The following is a 25,355-nucleotide window of genomic DNA, read 5'->3' as shown; positions in this document are numbered from 1 at the left end:
GTGGGTTTGTCATTTACCAAGTTAAGGATTATCAGGTTCAGCTACTATACCATACAGTCTGCTGTGCTCAGTTTCCTTATATAGTTCATTTAGTACAGCGGGTTGCCCAATGATGCTAGGATAGGCTTCTTTCCTACCAATAGTGGTACCACTGGCATGTCACAGGGCTTTCATAGGGATTGCATATCTTTTTTGATTGTATAAAATAATTGATGCATATTCTTGGATTAATAAGGTTTACATGGTTTAATGTCAAACTTTGTGTGCGTGTGTCTCACTGGAGTAATAATGCATAGTGTAAATAAGAAAAAAGCCAAGGTAGGGAATTAAATTTTGGTGCAAAAAGCCATAGCTCAGACTTTCTCAGACAGAAAATTTAGCTGTCCCATCCACCACCCTGATTTCTGATGCATGCATTACTTTAAACACATGTTCTTGGGATTCCGATAGATGTAAGAGGAAAAAACAACTTTTTCTAAAGACTTCAAATAATATAAAAATGATCAGAATGAAATTGTTGAATAAACCAGAAGTCCTAGGAATGGAAAACCCAAGGACTGGTGGTAGAATACCACACTTTTCTTTTCCCTGATGCCAGTTTGAGTCAAGCCCAGACAACCAGTGATCTTTCAGTGGCCTTCTGTGAAATTAGTTGATGATCTTCAAACAGCTACTATGTGTCCACATCACAAACCCCGTAATCACATATTATGCTAGTTGGCACTGTTTGTCCTCGGTCATAGCAGAGAGGCTAAGGACTGAATTACACGTACATGATAGTGTGATGGATGGTTTAGAAATGCTGATGGATTTGATATATGGACAACTACTCACTCTTGCCAAAGAAGACGGGAGAGATTCCAGAGGACTGGAAAAGGGCAAATATAGTGCCCATCTATAAAAAGGGAAATAAAGACAACCTGCGGAATTACAGACCAGTCAGTTTAACTTCAGTACTTGGAGAGATAATGGAGCAAATAATTAAGCAATTGATCTGCAAATACCTAGAAGATAAGAAAGTGATAAGTAAGAGTCAGCATGGATTTGTCAAGGAACAAATCACATCAAAGCAACCTAATAGCTTTCTTTAACAGGGCAACAAGCCTTGTGGATAGCAGGGAAGCGGTAGATTTGGTATATCTTGACTTTAGTAAGGTTTTTGATATTTTCTCGCATGATCTGCTTATAAACAAACTTGGGAAATATAGTAGCTCCATCTAGGTTGTAAGGTGGGTACATAACTGGTTGGAAAACTGTTCCCAAAGAGTAGGTATCAGTGATTCACAATCAAGCTGGAAGGGCATATTGAGTGGGAGCTGGAAGGGCATATTGAGTGGGGTCCAGCAGGGATTAGTTCTGGGTCCGGTTCTGTTCAATATCTTCATCAATGATTTAGATAATGGCACAGAGAGTACACTTAAAAAGTTTGCAGATGATACCAAGCTGGGAGGGATTGCAAGTGCTTTGGCAGGTAAGATTAAAATTCAAAGTGATCTGGGCAAACTGGAGAAATGGCCTGAAGAAAATAGGATGAAATTCAGTAAGGACAAATGCAAAGTACTCCTTTTAGGCAGGAACAGACAGTTGCACACACATAAAATGGGAAATGACTGCCTAGGAAGAGTACTGCAGAAAGGGATCTTGGGGTCATAGCAGATCACAAGCTAAATATGAATAGTTAACTCATGTAACACTGTTGTGGGGGAAAAAAAAGCAGGAAACATCATTCTGGGATGTATTAGCAGGAGCATTGTAAGCAAAACACGAGAAGTAATTCTTCTGCTCTATTCCATACTGATTAGGCCTCAGCTGGAGTATTGTGTCCAATTCTGGGCACTGCATTTCAGGAAAGATATGGAAAATTGAAGAAAGTCCAGAGGAGAGCAACAAAAATGCTAAAGGTCTAGAAGACATGACTTATGGGGGAAGATTGGAAAAAAAATGGGTTTAGGCTGGAGAAGAAAAGACTGAGGGGGGACATAACAGTTTTCAAGTACGTAAAACATTGTTACAAGGAAGAGGGTGAAAAAATATTCTCCTTAACCTCTGAGGATAGGACAAGAAGCAATGGGCTTAAATTGCAGCAAGGGCGGTTTAGGTTGGACATTAGGAAAAAACTTCTTAACTGCCAGGGTGGTTAAGCACTGGAATAAATTGCCCAGGGAAGTTGTGGAATCTCCATCATGGGAGATTTTTAAGAGCAGGTTAGGCAAACACCTGTCAGGGATGGTCTAGGTAATTTTTAGTCATGTCATCTAGTCCAGTCCCCTGAACACATGGCATCTCAAGGTCCCTTCCGGTCGTATGATTCTGTGATCACCAGTCACTCCAGAACAGAGTTGGGGAAGGGCACCGCAGTAATAACACACTTCCACTAACTGTGTTGTACATGTTCTGTGGACAACTTAAGAGCCTTTGTTACAAGTTTTGCAACTTTTCCTGAAATGAACTTGGTCTCTGTTCATCCCTGTTTGGTCTAACTCATTTGTTCGCATCACAAAAACACCACAGTTGGCAGCCTTTGCTGAAAAGAGGTGTCAGGATTGAAATAGAATAGGTGTTGGAGGACAGGAGTGTGTTTGCTGAACAGTATGTTGAAGTCTGCAAAGCACTTTCAGGTCTTGGTATGAATGAGGGAACAGATTTTAAATTCTGTATACCTTATAACTGAATTTTGCAATTAATCTTTTCCCTGTAATTTTATTTCTATTGCAAAGCAATCTCTGTTTCCAGTAGCTTTGAACAAAAGAAAGTGTCATAAAGTGCCTTCCTTATGTTGTGAAGTGTGTTCAGATTAGTGGGAAGCCTAGTTTTCTTTGAATGCTTTTGCATCTTTTATTGTCTGTCTCAAATGGATCAGGTTTTTTTATCACATAAGGTTATACCCTACCCTCAGTCTGTGTTTGTCTCTCATTAACATCTTTCTACTGAAAGACTGAGGGTAAAAATTCACCTTACATGTTTTTATCATGATTATTTAAGAATCACTTGTAGGATTCATCAATCCATTTTTGGAAGCTGAGAACTGCAATGGGAGAATCAAACCATTCATCATTCTCCACTTAAACAACTAACCCATGTTGAATGTGGATTTAATAGATATCAGTTCTCTATATATAGCTGGCTTCTCTGTCTAACTTTATGAAGTCTCTTTGATTAGATATCTTTTTAAACAGGAATTCTAGCTTGTCAGAACAATATTCTAATGTGAACACACACTTTTCAGGTCCCTGGCAAAGTACAGGTACAGCTCTTTCCAAGTACAGTTTAAAAAAAAAAAAAAAAGTAACACAGAACCCATTAATACATTTACATATGAATATTCTATTTATCAAACTGTAAAGGATTAACAGTATGCTTGGATAGCTCAGTGGTTTGAGCATTGGCCTGCTAAACCCAGAGTTGTGAGTTCAATCCTTGAGGCGGCCATTTAGGGATCTGGGGCAAAAATTGGGGATTGGTCCTGCTTTAAGCAGGGGGTTGGACTAGATGACCTCCTGAGGTCCCTTCCAACCCTGACCTTCTATGATTCTATGACCAAGCTAGTGCATGTGTGTATATCCCAACTGGGAATTACACCCACCCAGCTGCAGTGTACTCGTACCCGGAATGTCCTTCCTAAGATTAATCAACTGTCATACTTATCAAATTAAACTGATATCCCAAGGGAGGCAGAAAGATACTTAGTGTGCACCTTGCACGTTGCATCCATCTAAACTTTCTTGTACAAATTCTGTAATTTCTGTTTTTCATTTGAGACAGGTCTGTTGTGGGTTGGACTTCAGGTCCTCCTAAAAGGCTGCCAACAGGCAACAGCAGAGTCCTTTGCAAAGAAGAGTGGTTGTAAATCATGCTAGATTTACAGTTTATCAGTTTATTCGGCATAGACTTAAAGTTCAATACTTAGTGTCATTATAATAATCAAAGTTGAGATGTATTTGAAGAATAACTAAAATATTTTCTGCACCTCTAATATGCCAGTTTGAATCTGCTGGACCATTTGCTGTCATCACACTGTTGACAAGTTGAAGTAACAATCTGGCAATTCTTAACAATTTGTCTTGAGCGACAAAAATTCCAGTTTCCAGTGTTTTCTCCAAATCCACTGTCCCATAAGAATGGCCACATCTGATCAGAGTAATGTTCTATCTAGTCCAATATGTTGTCTTAGACAGTGGCCAGAACCAGATGCTGTAAGCAACCCCATAGTGGAGAAGTATAGAATAACTTGTGTATGGGGAAAGTCTTGTCCAAACTCCCTGTTAGTTAAAGGTTGGCATATGGCCTCAAGCATGAGTGTTAATATGGCCTTTAAAAAATGCTATGTAATGTAACTAAATGTATAATTTATCCATGTATATAGCTAATCCTTTTTTGAATCCTACTAAGCCAGTGGCTTTCAAACTTTTTGAGCTAACCCCCTCCAACTCCTTTGTGTTACAATTTTTGGTTGTGTCTCCCCTGACCCAAACAAAAAGAGGGGAGTTGGGGTGGATGTGGCACTCTCTCGTTGAGCCCTACCATGTGGGGCTGAAGACAGAGCTTCCTGGCATCATTGCTTGTCCCCCTGACCATTCCTCAATGCCCCCTCTAGGGGGGCATGCCCCACAGTTTGAAAACCACTGTGCTAAGCCCTTGGCTTCAGTAGTATCTTGTGATGATGAGTTTGACAGGCTAACTGTGTCATGGAGGAAAAGGGTTTCCCTTTTAATCCATCTTTAAATTACTGCCTTTCTGTTTACCTTATTCTTTTTTGTGAGAGTGGATATGGGCTGGTTTAGATGAACAGTTAGTGCATGGCAAGCTGGGGTGTAAAGCTACAGCACATTTGTGTGCCATGTACTAACTGTTCATCTAGATGAGCCCTAAGTAAGAGGACCTGGTCTACCTTCTGTATATAGTTCATTAGTTTGTATATCACTACCATGTCTGCCTTGCTGTGTAGTCAGTCCTGAACAGCAGCTCCAGCTACTTTGGTCCAAAGAGGATATATGTTTTATTCAGCATGAACCAGATGGCCTGTATACAGAGAAAGAACAACAAGAAATATCTACTCTGACAGTCAGGTCAACATATGGGTTATATTGCAGCTGCTTTTCCCAGAACTTTCAACCGTTGAGTGACACATTCTCTGATATACCTATTATCTCTGAGCCGTCCACCTCCCATTAGTTCTGACAAACCTATTTTGATTGCATAAACCTCAGTGGAAAACATAGGAAAATCCTCTGAGTCCATCTATCTCAGAGGGAGAGGTAATCTTGCTGGACCTGGTTTCTCTAATAGTAAAATGTCTTAGAAGCATAGTACTAGCTAGCTCTTCAATTCTCCTTCCTCCACCAAACTGAAACAAATTTGTTATTGTGGCTAATAATAATTACTTTGTAGGTCTATGGAAGGCTTCCACTCTCCCCTAACACCAAAGGTCAGGCCTTCTACCTCACTTTAGTCCTCTGATCACTTTCTGAAAATGTTAACCTCAACCCCCTCGAAAGCGAGACTGTTAGCCAGACCCTTTCTCTTCCTACTGTCTTATTCCCTGTTGTCTGGTGTGCTGACAAGCCCCCTTCTCCTTCACTAACTCAGTTGATAACATGGATGCATATTTCTCCCTGCCAAAGAAAAAAATCCCAGAGGAAGGGTTTGATGCTTCTTGACACTATCAGATAGTGCTTAATGACCTATCTTGTTCCCACCTCCTACTTAACTCTAGTCCATTGCTACTTTAGCCAGCTTCCCACCCCCAGGTTCCATGTCCTCTGATGACCCTTAAATTACTCTTCTTTGTTGCCATAGTTTCTGTGACGAGGGTCAGACAGTTGGTGAGCACCCCGCAACAATTAGGTTGGTTCAAGAACTAAAATGGCCTCTTGCTTTCACTTGAATCAGAATATGAAATTACTTCGTTCTCCTTTCCTCTTCTAGTGACAAAGAATGTACCTAAAATTCTACCTGTAAAGGATAAAGAACTTTAGGTCTCCCGACCCATTGTTAATTCCGTGAAGGAGCCAAAGAGTATATAAATCAAACTTGAAATTAAAAGCACGGTTCTGCTGAAGTGGTCAGGTGTCCTCTCAATGTACAAACTGTCCTCTTTCAAATTCTTATTAAAACCTTCTGTGCCAAAAGCTGCACAGAACGTGTGGGGTGGAAGGGTAGAGAGAGCGGGGACAGAATTAAGATAGTTCAGGTGATCTGTATGGTTGTGTTTTCTGACTTTCTCCAAGTGTCACAATAACTTTGAATATCAAGGTGTTATAAAATATGATTGGACTTTTTAATTAGTTTTTTTTTTTGGGGGGTTGTTTCTTTTTAGAAAGAACTAGAGTTCAAAAGTGTAGTTCAATCAGTTCTTAACTATTCTATAGATATTTTCCACCATAACATCTTAACTCAGTTTTTTTGTTTGCCTGAAAATGTCCTCAGCTTTATTAAAATGTTTATATATAGGGAAGCTCATTTCAACAATTACTATGGATGGATGCTAAATTAAGCCCTTTGGGTTATGTTAGCTATTATTATGTATAAAATAATTTTGCTTCCTAATAATTTTACTTTTTAAAAAAAGTAATGTTCAGAACATGTAGCACAATGGTTTGTCTGACACAGAGAATTCAAATAGTATTTCACTATTAATCATTGCTCAGCCAGAACCATCTTCATTCATAAATATCTTCTTTCGTCTGGAAGATTAGTATTGTATGAGGCACAGCATTCTAAGATTTCCTGAACTCCAGGAGTGTCTTATGTAATTATGCCCTTTTATCGATGCTTTTTAAAAAAAAATACTTAAAAAAGATTCTATGTGGATTATAACGTGAAAGCTAAAATCAAGATTACTGTTACGTAGTTTTCTACCTGCCTCCTCCACCCAGATTAATGTAGTTTATTTTTTATATACTTAGGTGCTCATCACTGTAGTACCTGCATAACTCGCAACACCCTTCTGAGGCAAGGAAGAATCCCCATTTGGTAGGGAAGGTGAGGCAAGAGTATAAACCTCCAGTTTAATAAAACATTTTTAAGCAAGTGCTTAGGTGAATCTCTGGTGGCTTAAGTACATGCTCAAAATTAAGGATGTGCTTATGTGCTTTGCTGAATAGAGAGAGACTGCTGAATCAGGGCCTACGTCACTTGCTCCAGCTCATGGGGTGAGTCTGTGGTAGCGTCAGGAGTACAATACACTTTTCCTGATTCTTAGTGCTATGCCTTAATTTTCCATTATGCACAATCACAGGGCTGTGTCTTAGCTGTGTGCTGTGACACTTTTGTATTTTTATGTCTGATTTTGCAAGCAAGTAGATTTTAAGTGAGGTGAAACTTGGGGGGTACTCAAGACAAATCAGACCCCCAAAAGGCGTACAGTAGTCTAGAAATGTTGAGAGCCACTGGCTTAACATACTTTATATAACCTCATCAGAATCAGACATATTTTGTTTTGCATACAGAGATGGATACAGTTAACAGTCTTGGACTACAAATCATCCCCTTTTAATCTATTTCATGCTAATAGTGTGTGTCATGATCCTTTGCTTGTTTACTTAGGTGTTAATAGATGAAGTTTGTGCCTCTATTGGTATCTTTACTATTTCTTTCTGATCCCTGGAATTGATCCCATCTTCCACTGGAATTTTATCATCTCAATTAATATCTTATTTGATAAGGTTCATATATATTGAAACAACATAAAACTGTACATAGAATAGCGAGGGAACAAGAAAGGTGACACAAAATCCAAGGAGTCCTTTTTTTATATAGTCCTGGAGGTTCAGATATTTGAACAACTGGGGGTGTGTGGGTATTCATACCTTGTTCCTGAAGGCAGGGTGATTTTTTGCATGTCCTAAAACTTCCTGTTTACCCACTGTTGGAATAAAGTCTGACAGACAACTCAACTAGTGGTGGGCAAATAACTGACTTTTCAGTTCACTGGCAGTTCTGGGAGGAAAAGAATTCGGTTTAGGTTGAGCCGAAAGTTCTGAAGAAATTTGGCAAATCAAAAAAGTTGACAAAATATTTTGTTCAATGTGAAACAAAATGTTTTCTTTCATTTCTGAGCATTTTTAAAATAAAAAGCAAAGGCAAGGAAAGTAGATTCACAAAGCACCCAGAGCAGAAGGTAGCAGCTCCTTTATAACCTTAGCCCTGTGATTAGGGAATTCACCTGGGATGTGGGAGATCTGGGTTCAGTTCCTCCCTCTGCATGATACAGAGTAGGGATTTGAACTTGCATTTCCAATTTGAACTTGCAATAGAGCACTCTAACCTCTGGGCTAGGGGATGTTCTGGGGTGGATCTCAGTCTCTCCAGTTGAAGCGGTTCCACTTTGTGTAAAATAACTTGAATAGTTATTAGGCCAGAGACAGTGAGTGAAAATGACTTAATAGGTACCTCCGTCCTTTCCTCTGGCTGTTTTGTGAATGGTGCCTAAGTCCTGGTGTGAATCCAGTTTGGGAGGGGGAAAAAGTTTCGGCTGAAATTATTCAGTGAATTTTAGTCAAATTCCCAAAAAGCTCTAGGTCTGCTAAAACTGCATTTTTTGACAAACTATTTCTGCAAATAATTTCACCCACCTCTGAACTCAAGCTTTCCCGATTATAAGTCTTTCTGGAGCAATATCACTTTCTGGCTATTGACAGTACATTGTTAATCATTACTTTTACTCTTCAAACCTAAGTTGTGCATAGAATTTCTTTGGTTAGCATATCTGATAATGAGTTTCTGATCAAAGATAAGCAAATCTATATTTATATTAAAAAGAATTAACTATTGGTTTCTTTTTTTTAATAATGCCAGAAAATGTCTGAATAAGAAAAGTAGCCAAACAATCTCACGTTTTTTTACATGCTGTGTGTTGGGCTGTATTTCAGCATTTTCACTTTGACTTCCTTGACTAACTTGTAGGCCACTGGCTATTGGCCATATCTGCTCCATTCTTCTATTGAAATATTTCTTCCTAAATCCGCCTGTCATTTATATAGTTTATCTAAGGCATAGATCACCCTTGAGGAGAGGGGGGGAAGCAGTTTTGTTTTTTCCTCCAGACTTTTGTAACAACTGCTATATCTTTATCACCCTCCAATTTAATCTCCTTGGGAAAAATACAACTACATATCAGATTTGAAAACAAGAATACAGTATGTACAGTAGGTTATTGTACACGTGGGTTCAAGCATAAAAATGGCACTGCAAGCATACAGGGCTCGTTACTTCTCTCCTTATGTGTAAGCAATTCCCATTAGCCATGTCAGTGGGACTTAGACATATAAGGGGAGAGACCCCCAAAACATTTAACAGAAAGATGGAAGGACATTTTGTGTATTAGATCTAGTAATTTTATCTTAATGCTTAGAGTATACATTGAACAAAGATTTCCTCTCCTGAATTCCTTTATCAGTACATTTGTATTAAATGAGGGTTTGTGGGAACAATTGTAGGGGCTGGAACTGGAAGTGAACATAATCAATATTGGACATAAGTATTCCCATATTTAAAAGTGATTTATTTTACTATATGAATGTTTCAGTATTGACTAAACCTGGTGGAGGAGTGTGTATGAAGAGGGTTATTTAGCCATTATAATCCTAGACAATTATTTTAATATTCATGGCTTTCAGTGTTTAACTCATGGGCTGATCATTAGTTAGCTCTTTTGGTTTTGAGCTAGGGGTGCTCCGTTCCTATCAGGACTAAAGACATGTTTTAATGGTCTCCCCTCAGAGGCTGATGGAAACTAGTTTCCGATGATTGGGGAAGAATTCTATGCAGCCAACAGGCAATTATATCAGTGGTCTGGTATGTCATTGTCATAGTCTTTTTGTCCTCACCTGTTGATACAACGGTTCCTAAACACCGTTTTTCCCAGTGTAACTCTTCCTAGTCACCATGGGTCATGGATGAACTATGACAAATAGCTCATCAGTGAGAGAACTCCTATATCAAGTCTGATTGCAACAAAGAGTTTGTAAAATCAACATGCAGGGTCTGTGAGGAAGTGAAGAAAATTTTGGCTTATTTAACTTCCATCATAGAAGCTCCATAAGCTTCCATTTTGCAGAATTGCATCAGTCATGCACAAACTGGTTAACCCTGATTCTTCTTATAGTTTATTTGTAATGCGTTGAGATCTTTATCAGATCCTTATTGTGCTCACAGATATATAACTATAAGTAGTCAAAACTCTTTTAATCAAACCTTTTTTGATGAAAAATGCCTTTTTGATGTAAACAAAACCTTTCCATTAACATTTTTGTTTTGTTTGAAAGTTTTCATATTTTCAATGAAATTTTTTTTGAAACAAGTGAAACTAAATTTTTCAGTTTGTTTTTAAATGAAAAATTTCATTTGTGGTTTTTGGGGTTTTTTTGGAAATTAAAAATGTTTAGTTTCATGCTAAAATTTTTGGTGGTTTTTTCCTCCCCTCTCTCCCGTGTTTACATTCCTTCCTTTTCTCAGGTTATAACCTCTTATTGAGATATTTTGTTTGGTTAGAACTCTCAGTACTGCACTGGAAACAAGGGGGTGGAGAAGGAAACGAGGGAGAGAAAGTGGTGGGGGGAAAAAGCGTGGGGGAGATTATTTTAGAAAGGGGAAGAAAGGAGGTGAGAAGCAAACTTAACTTTAAATTGAAGAACAATTTTTCAGTTTTCAAAAAAACAAAATGAAATTTGTCAGTTGGAAACAAAATTTTTCATTTAATTCATTTTGAATTTTTTTCATTACAAAAGAAAAAAATCATGTCATTTTGATTTTTTTGGTGAAAATTTTGTTTTTCAAAAATGTTGTTAAATACTATATTGAAATACTGTTTTTTACTAGCTCTGCATACAACAAAATGATGCCCCTGCTCCCAAGAGCTAGTAACGGCACTGAATGTTTCTTGATCTGAGGAGTTCTCAAGTTTCTCTGCAGATAAGATCAGTTGGGTTTAGGCCAAGATGTCTGCTTCCATGGTAGCAGTATCATCTATGGAGGAGGAGGAGAAAACCAGCTTTCTCTGCTTGAATTTTAGATGGTGTCACTCCCTGAGACATGAGAGGAGCTGGACTTGGTTAGAGCTATGGCCTCTGCATTAGAATGTGTTTTTCTCTGGTTAGAGAAATCTAGCAGGAAGATGTTGAGGATGTTTTTAGAGTTGACTGTCCTCTCTTTGGAAGGCAAGTTGCTTGCTATAAGTGATTACTGGACCCCCCACGTAAGAAACCATATAGGAACTGACAAACTCTCCAGTTGTCTGTGTCTAAAATTTCCCATATTTAGGAAAGGTTATTGAGGAGGTTGTGGTGAGGTAGCTATAGTAATATCTGGATTCCTCAGATGGTTTCAGTCCTTCTCAGTTTGAGGTTTGGCCTTTTTATGTTAGGGGGATTGCACTAGTTAATAATCTCCTTCTGGCAATAGATGATGTCTGTTCTGATTCTTTTAGATCTGTCCTTTGATTCCGTTGACCATAGGTGTTGTGGACCTGCCTATGGAGCCCTGCATGGATTGAAGATCAATTCTTTTCTCTTTTTATGAGGAAATGCTGGGGAAATTGCTATCTTCCCCAAAGGCACTTTGTAACATTTCCATTCTTCGGCTCCTCCTCTTCTGCATGAGGAGAAACAAGTGGAAGAGATGGCAGAGATTATTTTAGTTCTCCGGTTGTGGGAGTGTGCCAGTTGTTCATTTTCCTGTATCACAACTCGGGTGTCACATCTGTTGGATCTCTAGCTGTATCTGGATGGCCAGCTAACAGCAGTGGTCAAGATTTTTTGGGGGGTGGGTTGTTTTTCCCCATCTGCACCTGGGTAAGTGGATATAAGCTTTTTATTAAAGTTGTGGGTTCCCTACAGTTATCTATATGTCATTTCCTTGAGAGTAGATTGCTGTAATGTGGTCTACATAGGGCTACATCTATTCAGACCATTCAGCCTGTGCACAATACAGTTCCTAATGTTGCTTCACACCACTAACACAGTATATGTGCACTCAGATCAGCACTGCCTTCTGGTTGCTTGCCTTGGCTTCCAAGGCACTCACTGGAGCAACACATAAATCCATTTAAATATCTAGGCCTCAGATACTATGGTGATGATGGCCATGTAAGTAGCTAAATAGGTGCTTTGCAACTTCATTTAGAAGCTTTAGTTTTGACCTATAAGGCCATAGGGTGTTTTGGTCCTGGCTAACACCACCTTTCTCCTTGTGTGGTACAAAGCTGTCTGATATTGGCGGAGATCACTGAGCTAATTGCTGCCTGGTTTAAATGGGAGCGGGCTGGTGGTGGGGCGGCATTTTTAGTGATAGGACCTTTATTCTGAGACTTGCTTCCCTTTGCTGTGACAGTTCCCACTTCTGTATTACATTCGGATAAGTTGCAATGCCTGTCTGTTTTCCCAGGTTTTGTAGAAGGGTATATTCGAGTTTAGCGAGAGGACTCTCAATAGCCAGATCCTTCAGTTAAGAAGGTACAACCTCTTTCTTACATCAGTGTATTTGATAAGATCTGTAATTGTTTTGACTGTCCTCTATCTCATCTTTCTATCTAATTAGTCTAAGGTATTTCTAGGGTATCCATTGCAATTGTATCCTAGTATCTGGCTGTCTAACCATATGGTTAAGGGGCAAAGGTTTCATTACTCTAAATTAGCTGGAGTCAAATCAAGGCCACCCCTTCTGCCAGTGCAGGATGGGCAGCTTAGCAGAGCCCACCTTTTGTTCCCCACTCCTCAAAAACTCACCTAATTCATACTGTGCAAGTCATCCAGAGCCACAAAGGAGTGTGCCATGGCAGGATGTAGATTTAGGGGAATGGTCTATATATTCAGTGGTCTCCCTATGGCATTTTGGAGGCAAAAGCAAAGAGGGCTGAATTTGGCCCCTTAAACCTGTCTCCCCATCTTCCTACCTTCTTCCCAGCAGTTGCTGGGTAGAGCTGTATTCATAAGAAGCAGTGCAGTCTAATCGCTAAAGCACTGGCTTCATAGTCAGAGACTTGGGTTCTAAGCCTAGTTCCTAACACTGACTTGCTTTGACTTCAAACATATCACATAACCTTTCTATATCTCTTTCTCCATATTTAAAATGAGGATAATATGCCTCGCAGGAGTAACGTGAGGCTTAGTTACTTAATGTTTGTGAAGCAGTTTGAGGAAAAAATGCTATCTAAGTATTTTTGTTGTTCATTACACTATGCATTAGCTGGACAGTATGAAACACCTCGGGTGAAATCCTGGCCCCACGGAGGTGAATGACAAAATTCCTGTTGGCTTTCATGGGATGAGGATTTCTCTCCACATGCTCATTACCAGCCTTGTGTTTGCCAATCCAGCGAAGTGGTGTAATCTTCTCTTATTCTTTTACTAGATCATGTTGTGACATTACGCCCCATATTCTTCCTAGAAATATTGTTATGATATGAATATGGAATAACTGATGTTTTATGCAAGATGGGTCATGTGAGGTATCATTGGAAAGGTTATGATTTACTGAATGTAATTAATTATCCAATTTGTATGGATGTACCACTCCTGTATCTGAAGTTAGGAATATTGACTGTGTAACAATTACAACTGTGTGTACACTTGGGGAATGCCCGCCAGACAGTATGCAATCAGCCTGGAAGGGCCATTAGGAAGGACAATAGGACTTTGAAGATACTAATATCCCTCCTTCCTGAGAAGTTTCCTGGGATGCTGCTTTGACACTGCAGGGTCATGTGATAATGTTACCTGGTACAGAATACCATCCTGAAATGCTGATACTTTTCCATGGGAAGGGGGTCAAAACTGGGAAACAAAGGATTCCCACCATCTGTAAATCCTATTTAAGGCCGGGGAGTGAGTTAATCTGGGCTCTTCTCCACTGCCTTCCTGCCCAAGAAGAAGACTGCTGTAAACACCTGAAGAAACAAAGGAACTAAGCTTGGGGAAGGGGGCGGCAGCGGCGGCAGCAGCAGCAGGGGCTGAGCCTTGGTGAGAAAGGTCAGCCTGTGAAAGGAATCCCTGGAGATTTATGCTGCAGGCAGTGCAGTTTACCTTCAAGAAACTCTGCAACCTGCTTGAAACAACATTTAGGGTGAGAAATTATTTGTAGCCAGTAAAAAAAATTTACCTTTTGTAGTTAATAAACTTGTTTTTATTTATTCTAAAACAGTTTGTGCAATTAATAATGGGGGGGGGGGAGAAGTTGTGCATATCTTCCTCCACATTGAGGGAGGGAGTGAATTTCATGAGCTTATGCCAGGGGTTCTCAAACTGGGGGCCGGGATGTTATTACATGGGGAGGTTGCAAGCTGTCAGCCTCCACCCCGAACCCCACTTTGCCTCCAGCATTTATAGTGGTGTTAAATATGTAAAGAAGTGTTTTTAATTTAAAAGAGGGGGGTTTCACATAAAGGCTTGTTATGTGAAAGGGGTCACCAGTACAATAGTTTGAGAACCACTGGCTTATGCTGTATAGCTCTCTCTATAGCACAAGACAATATAATTTTGGGTTTACACTCCAGAGGGTGTGTGCACCAGAGTTCTGGACAATTCCCCTAGCTGAATCTTCCCACACAGAGCTGATTGCAGACTGTGATTCTGCAGCTGGGTGTGTCCCTACCTCTGTGTGCACAGCAGGACAGAGTGAGGGAGCCCAGGCTGGTTGAACAGGTGGATTCAGTGGGACCCTGGAAAGGGGGGTCCAACTCATCACACGTGTTTTTTGGAAGGTATTGCAAAAATCCGTTATTAGACAAGTATATTAAATTTCAGTATCAGACCAAATCTAATCTTTGCACCTGGTTCAAAGCTCATTGAAGTCAATGGAAAGATTCTCACTGAGTTAAATAGACTTTTGATTAGGCAATTAACCATGTATTGATTGGTACCTACTGTGCTGTGTTAGGGAGTCACAAAGGGGGGTTCCACCATATGTGAAATCTGAATGTTTCCAAATGGAGAAAAGAGTGCTCTCTAACAGTATTCCAAAAATCTTTCAATACATCCATACAAAAGGATGATGCTTTCATACTTTTAATAGCGTACCACATGCATCTTAAATTCTTCTGTATTTTTTTCTCCTCTTGAGTGGTATATATTTGTTTCTATCATCTGTTCTCTACCCTTCTGTGAGAGAGCATGAAGCAAATATGTGAATTCCATTATATTGTTAAAATAACTAAGTTTAAAAAAAGTAGGTCATTGACCATTTGTCTCCTTAGTAGTAGAAAAGAATCATGCTTTCTCTGTCTTATAATTTTTTACACTCTTCATTTGGGGGCCAGGTTGTGATGCTCTTACTCACTTTCTCCCCTCACTTTAAAGTGGTGTCTAAGGCTCTGTTCATCACATGTAAAGGTATGACGATCTGACCCTTGGTAGTCTTTTTAGTTCTCTAATACTTCATGTTTCATACCCTGCATACAACCATTTCTTCCTCCCTTTGCTTAGGTTGGCCTTGTGTTATTACACCTAGTTTAAGTGTTACTGTTCACAGAACTCTTCAGCATACATGAACTGATCTCTCAAAGTCACATGGGACAGAAGCGTATGCAGCAGCAAATATTACAATCTGTCCTTGCCCTGGGCTCCTCCTAAGGCTCCTGCTTTAGCAGCCAGTGCGAATCGGCTTGAATGTTAGCCTCATTTAGCCTCTTTCAGTGGACAAACACATCTATAGCCACCTAGCAATTTGCCAGGAAGAGATCTCATCACTCATCAACTCCATCTTATTATCATTATCCAGATTAGTAATTTGTGACTGGAGACTGTTCAGTTATAAGAATCTCAGTTAGGATTTTAAAAATAATTGTAATTCCAGGAACTGAATGAACTATAAATAGATTATTATCATGCTTTATAATCCAAAAGAACAGGATCAGTGAGGTAGATGGAGTGGTCTTGTCAGGGGTGACTTGTTTCTTTCTTTCCTTTTTTTTAAAGGAACGGGGAGGCAAATGGAAAAGGGGTTGATGGGGTTTTGTCATTATCCTGTAATTTGGGGCTCTGGTACAAAGAAAAACTATACAATCTATTCAAATGGCATTTGAAGGCATTTATAGAAAGCAATTAAATGCATTTCACAGTAGGAACACTGTCTGCAGCAGTTAGCATATCCCACTCTATGGTATTTTCACTAAGAAATTACACATCCTGACCTTTCCCTTTCTCCTCTCTGTAGATCATCAATTCAGTGGTACTGCTGATCCTGCTGAGTGCCCTGACTGATCCTGATCAGTACCACTTACCAAGTGCTGATTTAGGGGGTGAATTTGAATTTATGGATGATGCCAGTAAGTATATAGCATTTAATTATCAGTATTTCATTTCTGTTTCTGAAGCAGTAGTATTTTTTAGGCAGTCTGGTAATGGTTATGTCTCCTAAACATTGCTTCACTACAGTATCCTAGCAGTTTGGCTTTTATTGCAAAAGGCATATCTATGGCACAAAACCACCACCACACTGGAACTGATTGTTTATATTTTCAGTAGTCTCATCCAATTGCCTGTTAACTGAATGGGTACAGAGACAAACTACCCCTTCACATCTAGCAGAGATCCCTCCAGAATAGTGGTGTGGCTTATTAGGGTGTGTGGAAAAGCCTGCACTACCATTGGCTGTGAGGTAGCCGCTCTGAGGTGAACAGAGGGAGGACTAGAGTCAACAGAGCTGCAAATCAGCACGTTCATTAGCACTTAAAAAAAAAAGTAAATAAGGATATGAATAGTACTGGTTCTGAGATTATTATATTTATAATACATTTGCATGGAGCTACAGAAGCAGGAGTCCTTGTCTTTTCTCAGAAACTTTTAGTATCTCTCTCATGGCTAATAAATGGCACAAAATTCATTGATTAGTGGTAACTTAGGACTTTCTTTCTCCCACTGAAGGTTATGGCAAAACTTCCATTGAATTCAGGATCCTGTAGGGACTGGGGCATGAGTGGTCATGCCTAATGGTTAGAATCAGGAGCCTGGGATCGCATTCAGGGTCAGGTGCCACATCAAAGATTAGAGCCAGAGGCAGAAGCAGAGGTAGGGAACAGGAACAGTGACCTGGAGCGAGGCAGGAAAGCTGAACAGACGGGTCTGGGATAAGGAGGACAGGAACCAGGAACAGAGTGGGAGGCAGGAAGCCAGGGCTCTGGAGTCAGGAAAGGTCCATAGTAGCAGCCAGCCAAGAAATCCTCTAGTTGTTCAGCCAACTTTCTGTGACTCTTTCTGGTTTAAGTACAGCTTCTCAGCTAAGTGGTGGGGCTGGACATCTCCCCAAATGAGGAGCTTCGTGGATGGGGCCATTTGCAAGCTAGAGCTCTGCTGGCCCCCTTCAGCCATTCATGTGAGCTGCTGAGTGGTGGCCATGGTCTGAGCACTGCCTGGGGAACTGTGGGCCTGGGTTTGAGGCCCATGATCCCTCACATCACCTCCCCCTCAGGGAAGTAGTGGGCTAGGTTTTTCAGGGTGGCTTTCATGGAAGGCATTTACCAGGTCAGCAACATGGACATTCTCTGCCAGTTCCCAGGAGCATTCTTAAGGACTGTAGCCTTCCCAGTTCACAAAATACCAGAGTCTATCCCATCTGATTCTGGCATCAAGGATTTCATGGACAATATACTCATCATGGTCTTGAACATGTAACAGCAGGGTGGTGGTGGGTGGGAGCGGTGAGGGGAATGGGTCCTGAATGCAGGACTTCAGGAGTGATATATCAATAACTGGGTATATGCAGAGAGAACGGGGTGAATAGAATTCAAAAGTGATTGGGCTAATTTGCCAGCAAACTCAGTAGGAGCCAAGGAACATCAATTCATAGATGGCCTCTTGACATGTAGGTTTTTTGTTGAGAGCCATGCCTTCTGGCCTACTGAAAGGGCCGGCCCCTCCTGTCGTCGGTAGTCTACATATGGTTTGTAGCTCTTCTTGGCATCCTCCAAGTAAACTTTCAAGTCGTCTTGGGTTCAATGCATCTGTTATATCCAGTCCAGGGTTGGTGGTTGTGGGAAGTGGTGGGTAGCTCCAGGGAAAACCAAGGTGGAACCCATAGTTCAAGAGAAAAGGGCTTTGCTGTGTAGATGCATGTTATGAGTTATTGTATACAAAGTCTGCCTGATATAGAAGCAAGAATCAATTGTTCTGGTGGAAGTTTATGAAGCATCGAAGATAGCACTCCAGGATCATCTTGGTTCTCTCCTCTTGACAGTTTGTCTGAGGGCAAAGGAGAAGAGGCAGAAGCAGATGCCAAACATCCGGAAAGCTTCTTTCCAAAAGCAGTAGATAAATTGTGCACCGCAGTCAGAAACTATTTACTCTGGAAGGCCATAGTGGACGACAACTTTCTCCACCCAGTGCCAGGGAGTTTCTTGAGATGAGGGTAGTTTGTGAACCCATTGGACTTAGGTAGTTCTTCTACAAAATCTAAGGTGATGACTGTCCAAGGGCCTGATGGAGTCTAAAGGGAATGCAGGAGTCCAAGGGATTTATTGCGTGACTCCTTGGAGCGGGCACATACTTTGCAAGAGGCCATGTAAGCCTGAACTGTAGCCTGCACTTGAGGCCACCAGAAGAGACGAGGGACTGAGTTTTAAAGGAGCCAAAATGTCCTGCCACGGGGGAAGGGGGAGAGGTCATGACATACTTGTAGGGTTGTTATTCTTGGAAGCCCGGGGAGGAACATATGCCTTTTATGTAAGTTACCCCATCTTGGACATTGGGGTTCCCTACTTATGGCTTCTGTTTGACTACAGGGATCTTGTGTTCTGAGGCTGATTGTATAATGAACAGATCTTGGCAGGGAGCCACAGTCAGAAAGTTATGAGGCTTGAGGATACAAACATTTTTAGTCCTTAGGTTTAGAGTCCTTTAGGCCAATGTAATATTCACCCTTCCTGGACAAAGCATTAGCTTTGCTATTTTTGGTTCCTGGATGACAGGAGATTGTGAAACCAAAGAGCAAAAAGAATAAGGCCCATTGAAGTTGTTGCTGGTTAAGGGCCTTGGCCTTACACAGATATTCAAGGTTCTTATTGGTATATACCTGGACAGGATACTGGGACGCTTCTAGGCAGTGGCAACAAGGTGGTCTTAATTTGTTCTTCAGGTGTGTTTTTCCTGGAAGAGAAGGCACACAAATGTAGCAGTTGTTGAGCACTATGCTTTGGGGATAGCACTCTGATTTCCCAGCTGGAAGTCTCCACTTCAGTGATAACGATGTGTGAGGTGTTGGGGTGGACCAATATGGGAATGGTGGAAAATGTCAGTTTTAATTCTTGAAGGCCTGATATGCCTAGGGAGAGCAGAGGAACTTGGTGGTTTTGCAGAGCATGGCAGCAAAAGGGGCAATCTGCTCCGAGAACTTTGGGATGAACTACCGATAGAAGTTTGCAAACCTCAGAAGACTTAGTTTGCAAACGTTCCATGACGCCACCTACTCAAGGACTGCGTTTACCTTGCACAGGTCCATTTCGATACTGGCAGGAGATAAAATTCCTCGGGTTCATCCTATGGAGAACTGATCAAAGGCACATTTTTCTAGCTTAGCATAGAGGCCTTGTTGGCATAGCTGCTTCAGGATGGAACGGATGTGCATATTTTGTTCGGCACTGTCTGAATAAGTACATCATCCAGTTTTGCTACCATGTATTGGCCCAGAATGTCCTAGAATACCTCATTAATAAATTGCTGGAATGTTGTGGGTACATTCATCAAACCAAATGGCATCATGAGATATATGAAGTGACCATAACATAAAAGGCTGTCTTCCATTGTCTCCAGCTCTAACGTGTACTAAGTTGTATGCCCTCTGGAGGTCTAGTTTTGTGGATACTCAGATGGTGCTCATGTGATCCATTGACTCAGAGATTAGTGATAATGGGTCTCTGTTTCTGTTAGTGCCCTGATGTAGGGTCCGATAGTCCACATGTAGTCAGAGGCTTCCATCCTTTTATAACAAGGAAGACTGGCGCCTCCACAGGCAAAGAGAATTTATGAATAAAGTCCTGGGCTAGGTTCTCCTGAAAGTAGGTACGCAGCTTGGCTGGTTTGGGCTCTGACATGGCATATATCCACTCAAACGGAGTGTTGACCCCTGGTTATAGCTCGATTGGGCAGTCATAGTCCCTGTGCAGGGGCAAGGTGTTTGTGTTTTTTTTTTTTTCAAAGACATTTGTAGTCACTGTATTTGGATGAAGTGAAGGACCAGAATTAGCCAGCATCTCTGCTGGGCCAGCTACCCCGTGTGACCTTTGGGGGCAAGCAGTGCTGGGGGCAGAATTCTGAGAGAAATTCAATTTTTAGTTTGCACCAGCTGTTAAGGGGGTTGTGGCGGGACAACCACAGGTTACCCAGGATCAGAGGGAAGTGCAGGGAATGGCTGGCACTGAACTGTAGGGTCATTTGATGCCCTTGGTTAGTTACTTTGAGAGGAACAGTTCCTGCGGCCACTGGTGTGGAGGATAACAGCGGCTCGTCGATGGTCTCTACCAGGTCTGGAATGGTCTTGGGCCACAGAGGAATCTGTAGTGTCTAGGCTGCTTCTGCATTGTTAAAGGTGTCTACTGCATGAGAGTCGCAGAGGGAGTGGTTGGAGAGGCTCCAGGATTCATAACTTGACTGGTACTTGCAGGTGCAGTACCAGTCAACGGGAGCCAGCGTGTGCTTCCATGGGGACCTCAGTTTGGGTTTTAGGGGGATACTCTGTTGGGATGCTCAGGCTAGCCCCCCTTCACCAGCCCTGGACTGTTTCCTGGGTTCCTTGGGGGCAACTGGAGATAGCGTGGCCCGGTTCCCCATAGTAGTAACATGTATTAAGGCTTTGCCAGCATGCTCTCTCTCCAGGGGCGAAATGCTGGTGGGTCAGGTCTGTCTGCAGCTGGTGAAGCAGTTGTGACACCCCTCTCATTTCTTCCTGTCGTTTATGTAGGTGATTGTCAATATGGATAACAAGATCTGTGAAGATGTCCAGACACGCTAGGGTCTCAAGTTCATCCTTAACCTTGTCCTGCAAGCTCCATCGAAACTGACATAACTGGGCCCCCTCATTCCATTCCATGTCCAATCCGAGCTGCTGGAAGTGAGCTGTGTAGAAGGTGTCTGTGCCCAACCCCTGTGGAGTTTCAGTGGGGGGGCGTGGTTGGGGTCATTGAAGACTGTGGATATTGCCCCCTAGAAGGCATGGCATCCTAGTTAGATAGAACTGGACTGTTGGCCTCCAACAGGAGAGAGACCCAGTTAAACACCTCCCCTGTCAGCAGGCTGACTACCAAGCCTAACTTGGTATGGCCAGGAGCGTACATTTGTGGTTGAAGCAAAAACAAGGGCCAGCATGGTTTCATGAAGCCTCGAAATTTGGAGTGGCTCCCATCAGAACACTTTGGCAGATGGATAGCAGGTCCCAGCTCAGGTGACAGCACAGCCAGACAGGCTCACAGCGTTTTACATGTGACGTTGATGGTCTTGCTCCCACAATGCCTGATCCTCAGTGGCCAGCTGCATGTTCTGCACCAGCAATGCTCAGATATCTAACTGCACATGCAGGGTATGGCAAATACCACTGGGTCCAACCTCTGGTGGGCTGACTTGGAAGTTGATAGTGGTATGAGCAAGCTGTAGGGACTGGGTGTGGGTGGTCATGCCTAATGGTTAGAATGAGGCACCTGGGACCAGAGCTGGGGTCAGAGTCAGGTGCCAAATCAAAGATCAGAGTTGGAGACAGAGTTAGATGCCAAGCCAGGGGTTGGGGAAGGGCACAGAAACAGGGAGCTGGAGCGTGGCAGGAACCAGGAATATAGGGGTCTGGGATAAGGAGGACAGGAACCAGGCACAGGCAGAAAGGCAGGACTCAGAGTCTGGCAAGTACGCAGGGTCTGTAATAGCAACCAGCCAAGGATTTCTCTAGTTTCTCAGACAACTTCCTGTGATGCTTTCTGGTTTAAGTAGAGCTTACCAGCTAATTGGTGGGACTGGACATTTCACTCTATCAGGAACTTTATAGGTGGGGCCCTTTGCATGCTAGAGCATTGGTCTGAGTACTGCTGGGCTACCCACAGGTGCAGGTTTGAGGCCCATGATCCGTCACAGATCCATTTCTTTTACCAAAACCTTCCATCCTCTTATGGGGTGTAACAGGGTTCACTCACCTTTTGCGAGCATCCCCTTGGCCAAGTGCATGTACCTGCGCACACCCCCTTTGTCATGTGTCTTCAGTGACTCAGCCTTCCAGCTGAGTCTCACTCCGTGTGATGAAAGCAAAACCCCATCCAGGGTACAAGTTCAACAAGGGTGTCTCTCAGTGCCCTCTGTAACATCTCCCACAAGTTGTCCCTGCTCCGGGATAGAGCAGTACCCCATGGCTCCCTCCCTGGTGACAGTCTTCGCCCTCTTAGGGCCTTTCTGGCTGCAGCTCTCCGGTTGGACCGCTGTAGTTCAGTTCCCCCTCTGCAATGCCTCAATGTCCAGGCCACTTCCTCCAGTGGCTAAAGGGCATTGGGGGGAATCTGGGACCTCCCACTACTCCGGATCTCAGCCCAGGGACCCTGTAGATAGCAGCTGTCCACTGTGTCCCTTTATCTAAGTTGCACTGCTCCTCTAATTCCCTGGGTCACTTCCCTATGGTACTGCGCCATCTTCACCTTTACCTCAGGACCTTGTCCTGATCAAGTCCCCTCAACCAGCTCAGAGATCCTTCTTGCTCTCCCTGGTTTCTGGCAGCAGTTCCTGGTTGGAGGTCCTGCAGCTCCCTCAGCCAGCCACACACCATCCATGATACTCCAGCTCTAGCAAGGAACTGGAACTTACTCTGGCCCTGTAGTTATTTTTATACTGACCTTCTGGGCCCTGGTTGGCTGTGTCCCACACAGCTACTCTAGGCAGCTTAGAGGACCCTCTCCACTGCCCTTTTCTGGGGCGGGGTGTGGCAGGGCCACCAGGCCTCTAGCAGGGGGCCTCAGAGGATCTGATATACCCTGTCACATGGGGGAAAATACTTTTTCCCCTCCATTAATATTTGTGAGTTTTTAAAAATTAATTTTTAAATAGTTGATAGGAAATCTTCTTAGCTTAAGTGATAGTTTTAAAACTAAGATCTATGTATCCATATTTCTGTAGCTACTTTCCTGCTGATTCATAAAACAATATTCTGGATCTAAGTGATTGACTATTACACTAAACACTTCACTGGAATATGGAGGAAGCTGTTTTCATACACTAAGCAGGTGGGACAATGTGTATATATTGTAACACAAGTGCTTATAGTAAAAGTCCTAGGCCCTTGCATTGCTCTGGTTGAATTCCACAGGAATTTTCCCATTGACTTCAGTGTCTCTGAATGTGAAAATTAGAGAGCTTGCATCAGAGCCTCTATTGTGTCACTTCAAATGACATATCAAAATGATGTTTATTTTCACACATTCTTTAAGGTTCATACGCCAAAAATTTAAATATATGGGGCTTATTACTTTTTTAATGTGTTTTGATTGGAAAAAATCTTATCTATCAATCTTTTTATATGATTGGGTGTAAGATAGTAAGGGCTATAACAGATTCAAATGGAACCTAGCTGAAACTGACATACTAATACTGACTGTCCTGTCCTAATTCTTGGAGATTAACCTTGCAATGATTGCTATCAGTGTGGGTTTTATATAGCTGACATTAGAGGTCTGCCAGTGCTGGAGGCTTTAAAATAGTAATTCTATTTTGTAATACTGTAGCTGTCAGACCAACTACATTTGGGATTTCTATCTTGATTTGAAAATCCTGTTTTCTCTGTGGCCTTCAGAGATGAAGTCTAAAAGAGTAAAGGATGGCTTGTAGTCTGAGTAACCTCACATCCATTTGAGAATAACTGAAAGTGAAATGGTTCCTAATTACAAATGGACCTTGAGAATTCTCCTTTCATTCTGATCATTTGCTTGCTTGATTTTCATGCTTTATGAAGTACAGGCGGCTAATTTAATTAATTTGCTATTCAAATTACTTTCAATCTCTGTTCAGAGAGAGGGTTTTTTAAATTTATGACTAGGATTGTTTAAACCTTGGTATTTTCTGTTTGAGATAAAGTACGCAGGCAAATGTTCACATTAATATTCTCATCACACCTTGCCCTTTTTTACTGGTCTTGTTCAAAAGAAATGTTTTATATATTTTTTGCATGTTTCATATGCAAAACATGCACAATACATAATATGTTTGAAAACTACAAAATTAATCAATTGTCATGTTTTTTAGGGCCTTATGTTCTGTTGGGTTTCAACCAACCTGTTTTTTTTGAGTAAAATTTTGCATTCCAAAATCATTGCCTACTTGAGTGGGGTGTTTTTTTTGTTTTTGTTTTTTTGGGGTTTTTTTTTGTTTTTTGTTTTGCTGGCAATGAATTCTAGGTAGAAGTATAATAGGCTTCTAATTATTAGTATTTGAGACCACATTCTATTGCAGGCACAAGTTGTGGGTGCAAAATTGTTGTTCCATGCCTCCCAAAACAGAAGCCAAGTCACTGAAAATCAGGCCTTAAAGTTTCAGGTAGACACAAACCTGTCCACGATTAGTCATGATGGATGAAATCCTGGCTCTATTGAAGTCAGGGAGAGTTGTCATTGAAGTCAATGAGACTAGGATTGTATCTTTTTGTATTTGTAGGTGGGAGTAAGTGTGGCTTATGGAGCACTTTCAGACTTGCATTAACAGTAGTTGAGAAAATTCCCATCGCACTCAGGACACAGTTTCTTCAAACGTTCTAACTTTATAAACATCAGTATAACATAGGTGCTCCCAATGAATAGAGGAAACATTTATAAACTGCAGGATTGTGAAGGACTATTGCGTTCTCGAGGGTCTGAAGTGAATGGGGGGGGAAGGTGGGGTTTTCGTGGCTAATTGAGGGTGATGTTTCTCCTTTCCATTTTGGAGACAGGAAAGGGACATAATGGCAAAGGAACTGCCAAGGCAGGCATGCTGGGAAGGTACCAGAGCACGTAACTTGGCAGTCTGTACCTCTCACACACATCCCTAAGCTAAAGGTGCCTGAGGGAAAACGTGAAGCCTCCTGTTTGCCCTTGACATTGGCACTGCTTGGTTCAGTAGACTGAGCCCTCGAGAGAAGCACCCCTATTTTTAGGGACCCTGTGAATAGATAAGAATATGCAAACTAGATCAGCTGGAGACGTGAGAGCTGCCCTGTGTACTTGTTTGGGTTTTGAAAGTCTGATACGCTGCATACAGGGAATGGAAATAACTGTAAATAAACCTGAAATTCCAGAGGGTTTTATTGGCTTAACTTGAGACTCCTGCTCAGTTTGTATATTTCCATAGACCATGACCCTGACATGTTAATAGTGCAACAGCTGTGTTGCTTCTCCTGTCTGGTTACTAGTATTGTCTGTTGTTTTTATTTATAAC

The 25,355-nt window shown here is 41.7% G+C and overlaps 1 protein-coding gene across 1 annotated transcript in view; it reads left to right on the top strand.

Moving 5' to 3' along the window:
* The window catches only part of LAPTM4B (lysosomal protein transmembrane 4 beta), a 126,721-nt gene that overhangs the window by 11,317 nt on the left and 90,049 nt on the right, over window positions 1-25,355 (top strand). Inside the window, exon 2 of the mRNA XM_073330500.2 lies at window positions 16,147-16,258. Within this exon, the coding sequence (XP_073186601.1) occupies window positions 16,147-16,258 (112 nt within the window). The remainder of the gene's footprint in view (window positions 1-16,146; window positions 16,259-25,355) is intronic.

This window comes from Lepidochelys kempii, chromosome 2 (assembly GCF_965140285.1).
Source record: "Lepidochelys kempii isolate rLepKem1 chromosome 2, rLepKem1.hap1, whole genome shotgun sequence".
Taxonomy (NCBI): Eukaryota; Metazoa; Chordata; order Testudines; family Cheloniidae; genus Lepidochelys; species Lepidochelys kempii.
Note: the sequence above shows the minus strand (reverse complement) of the source record. Positions and strands in the feature narration are given on the sequence as shown.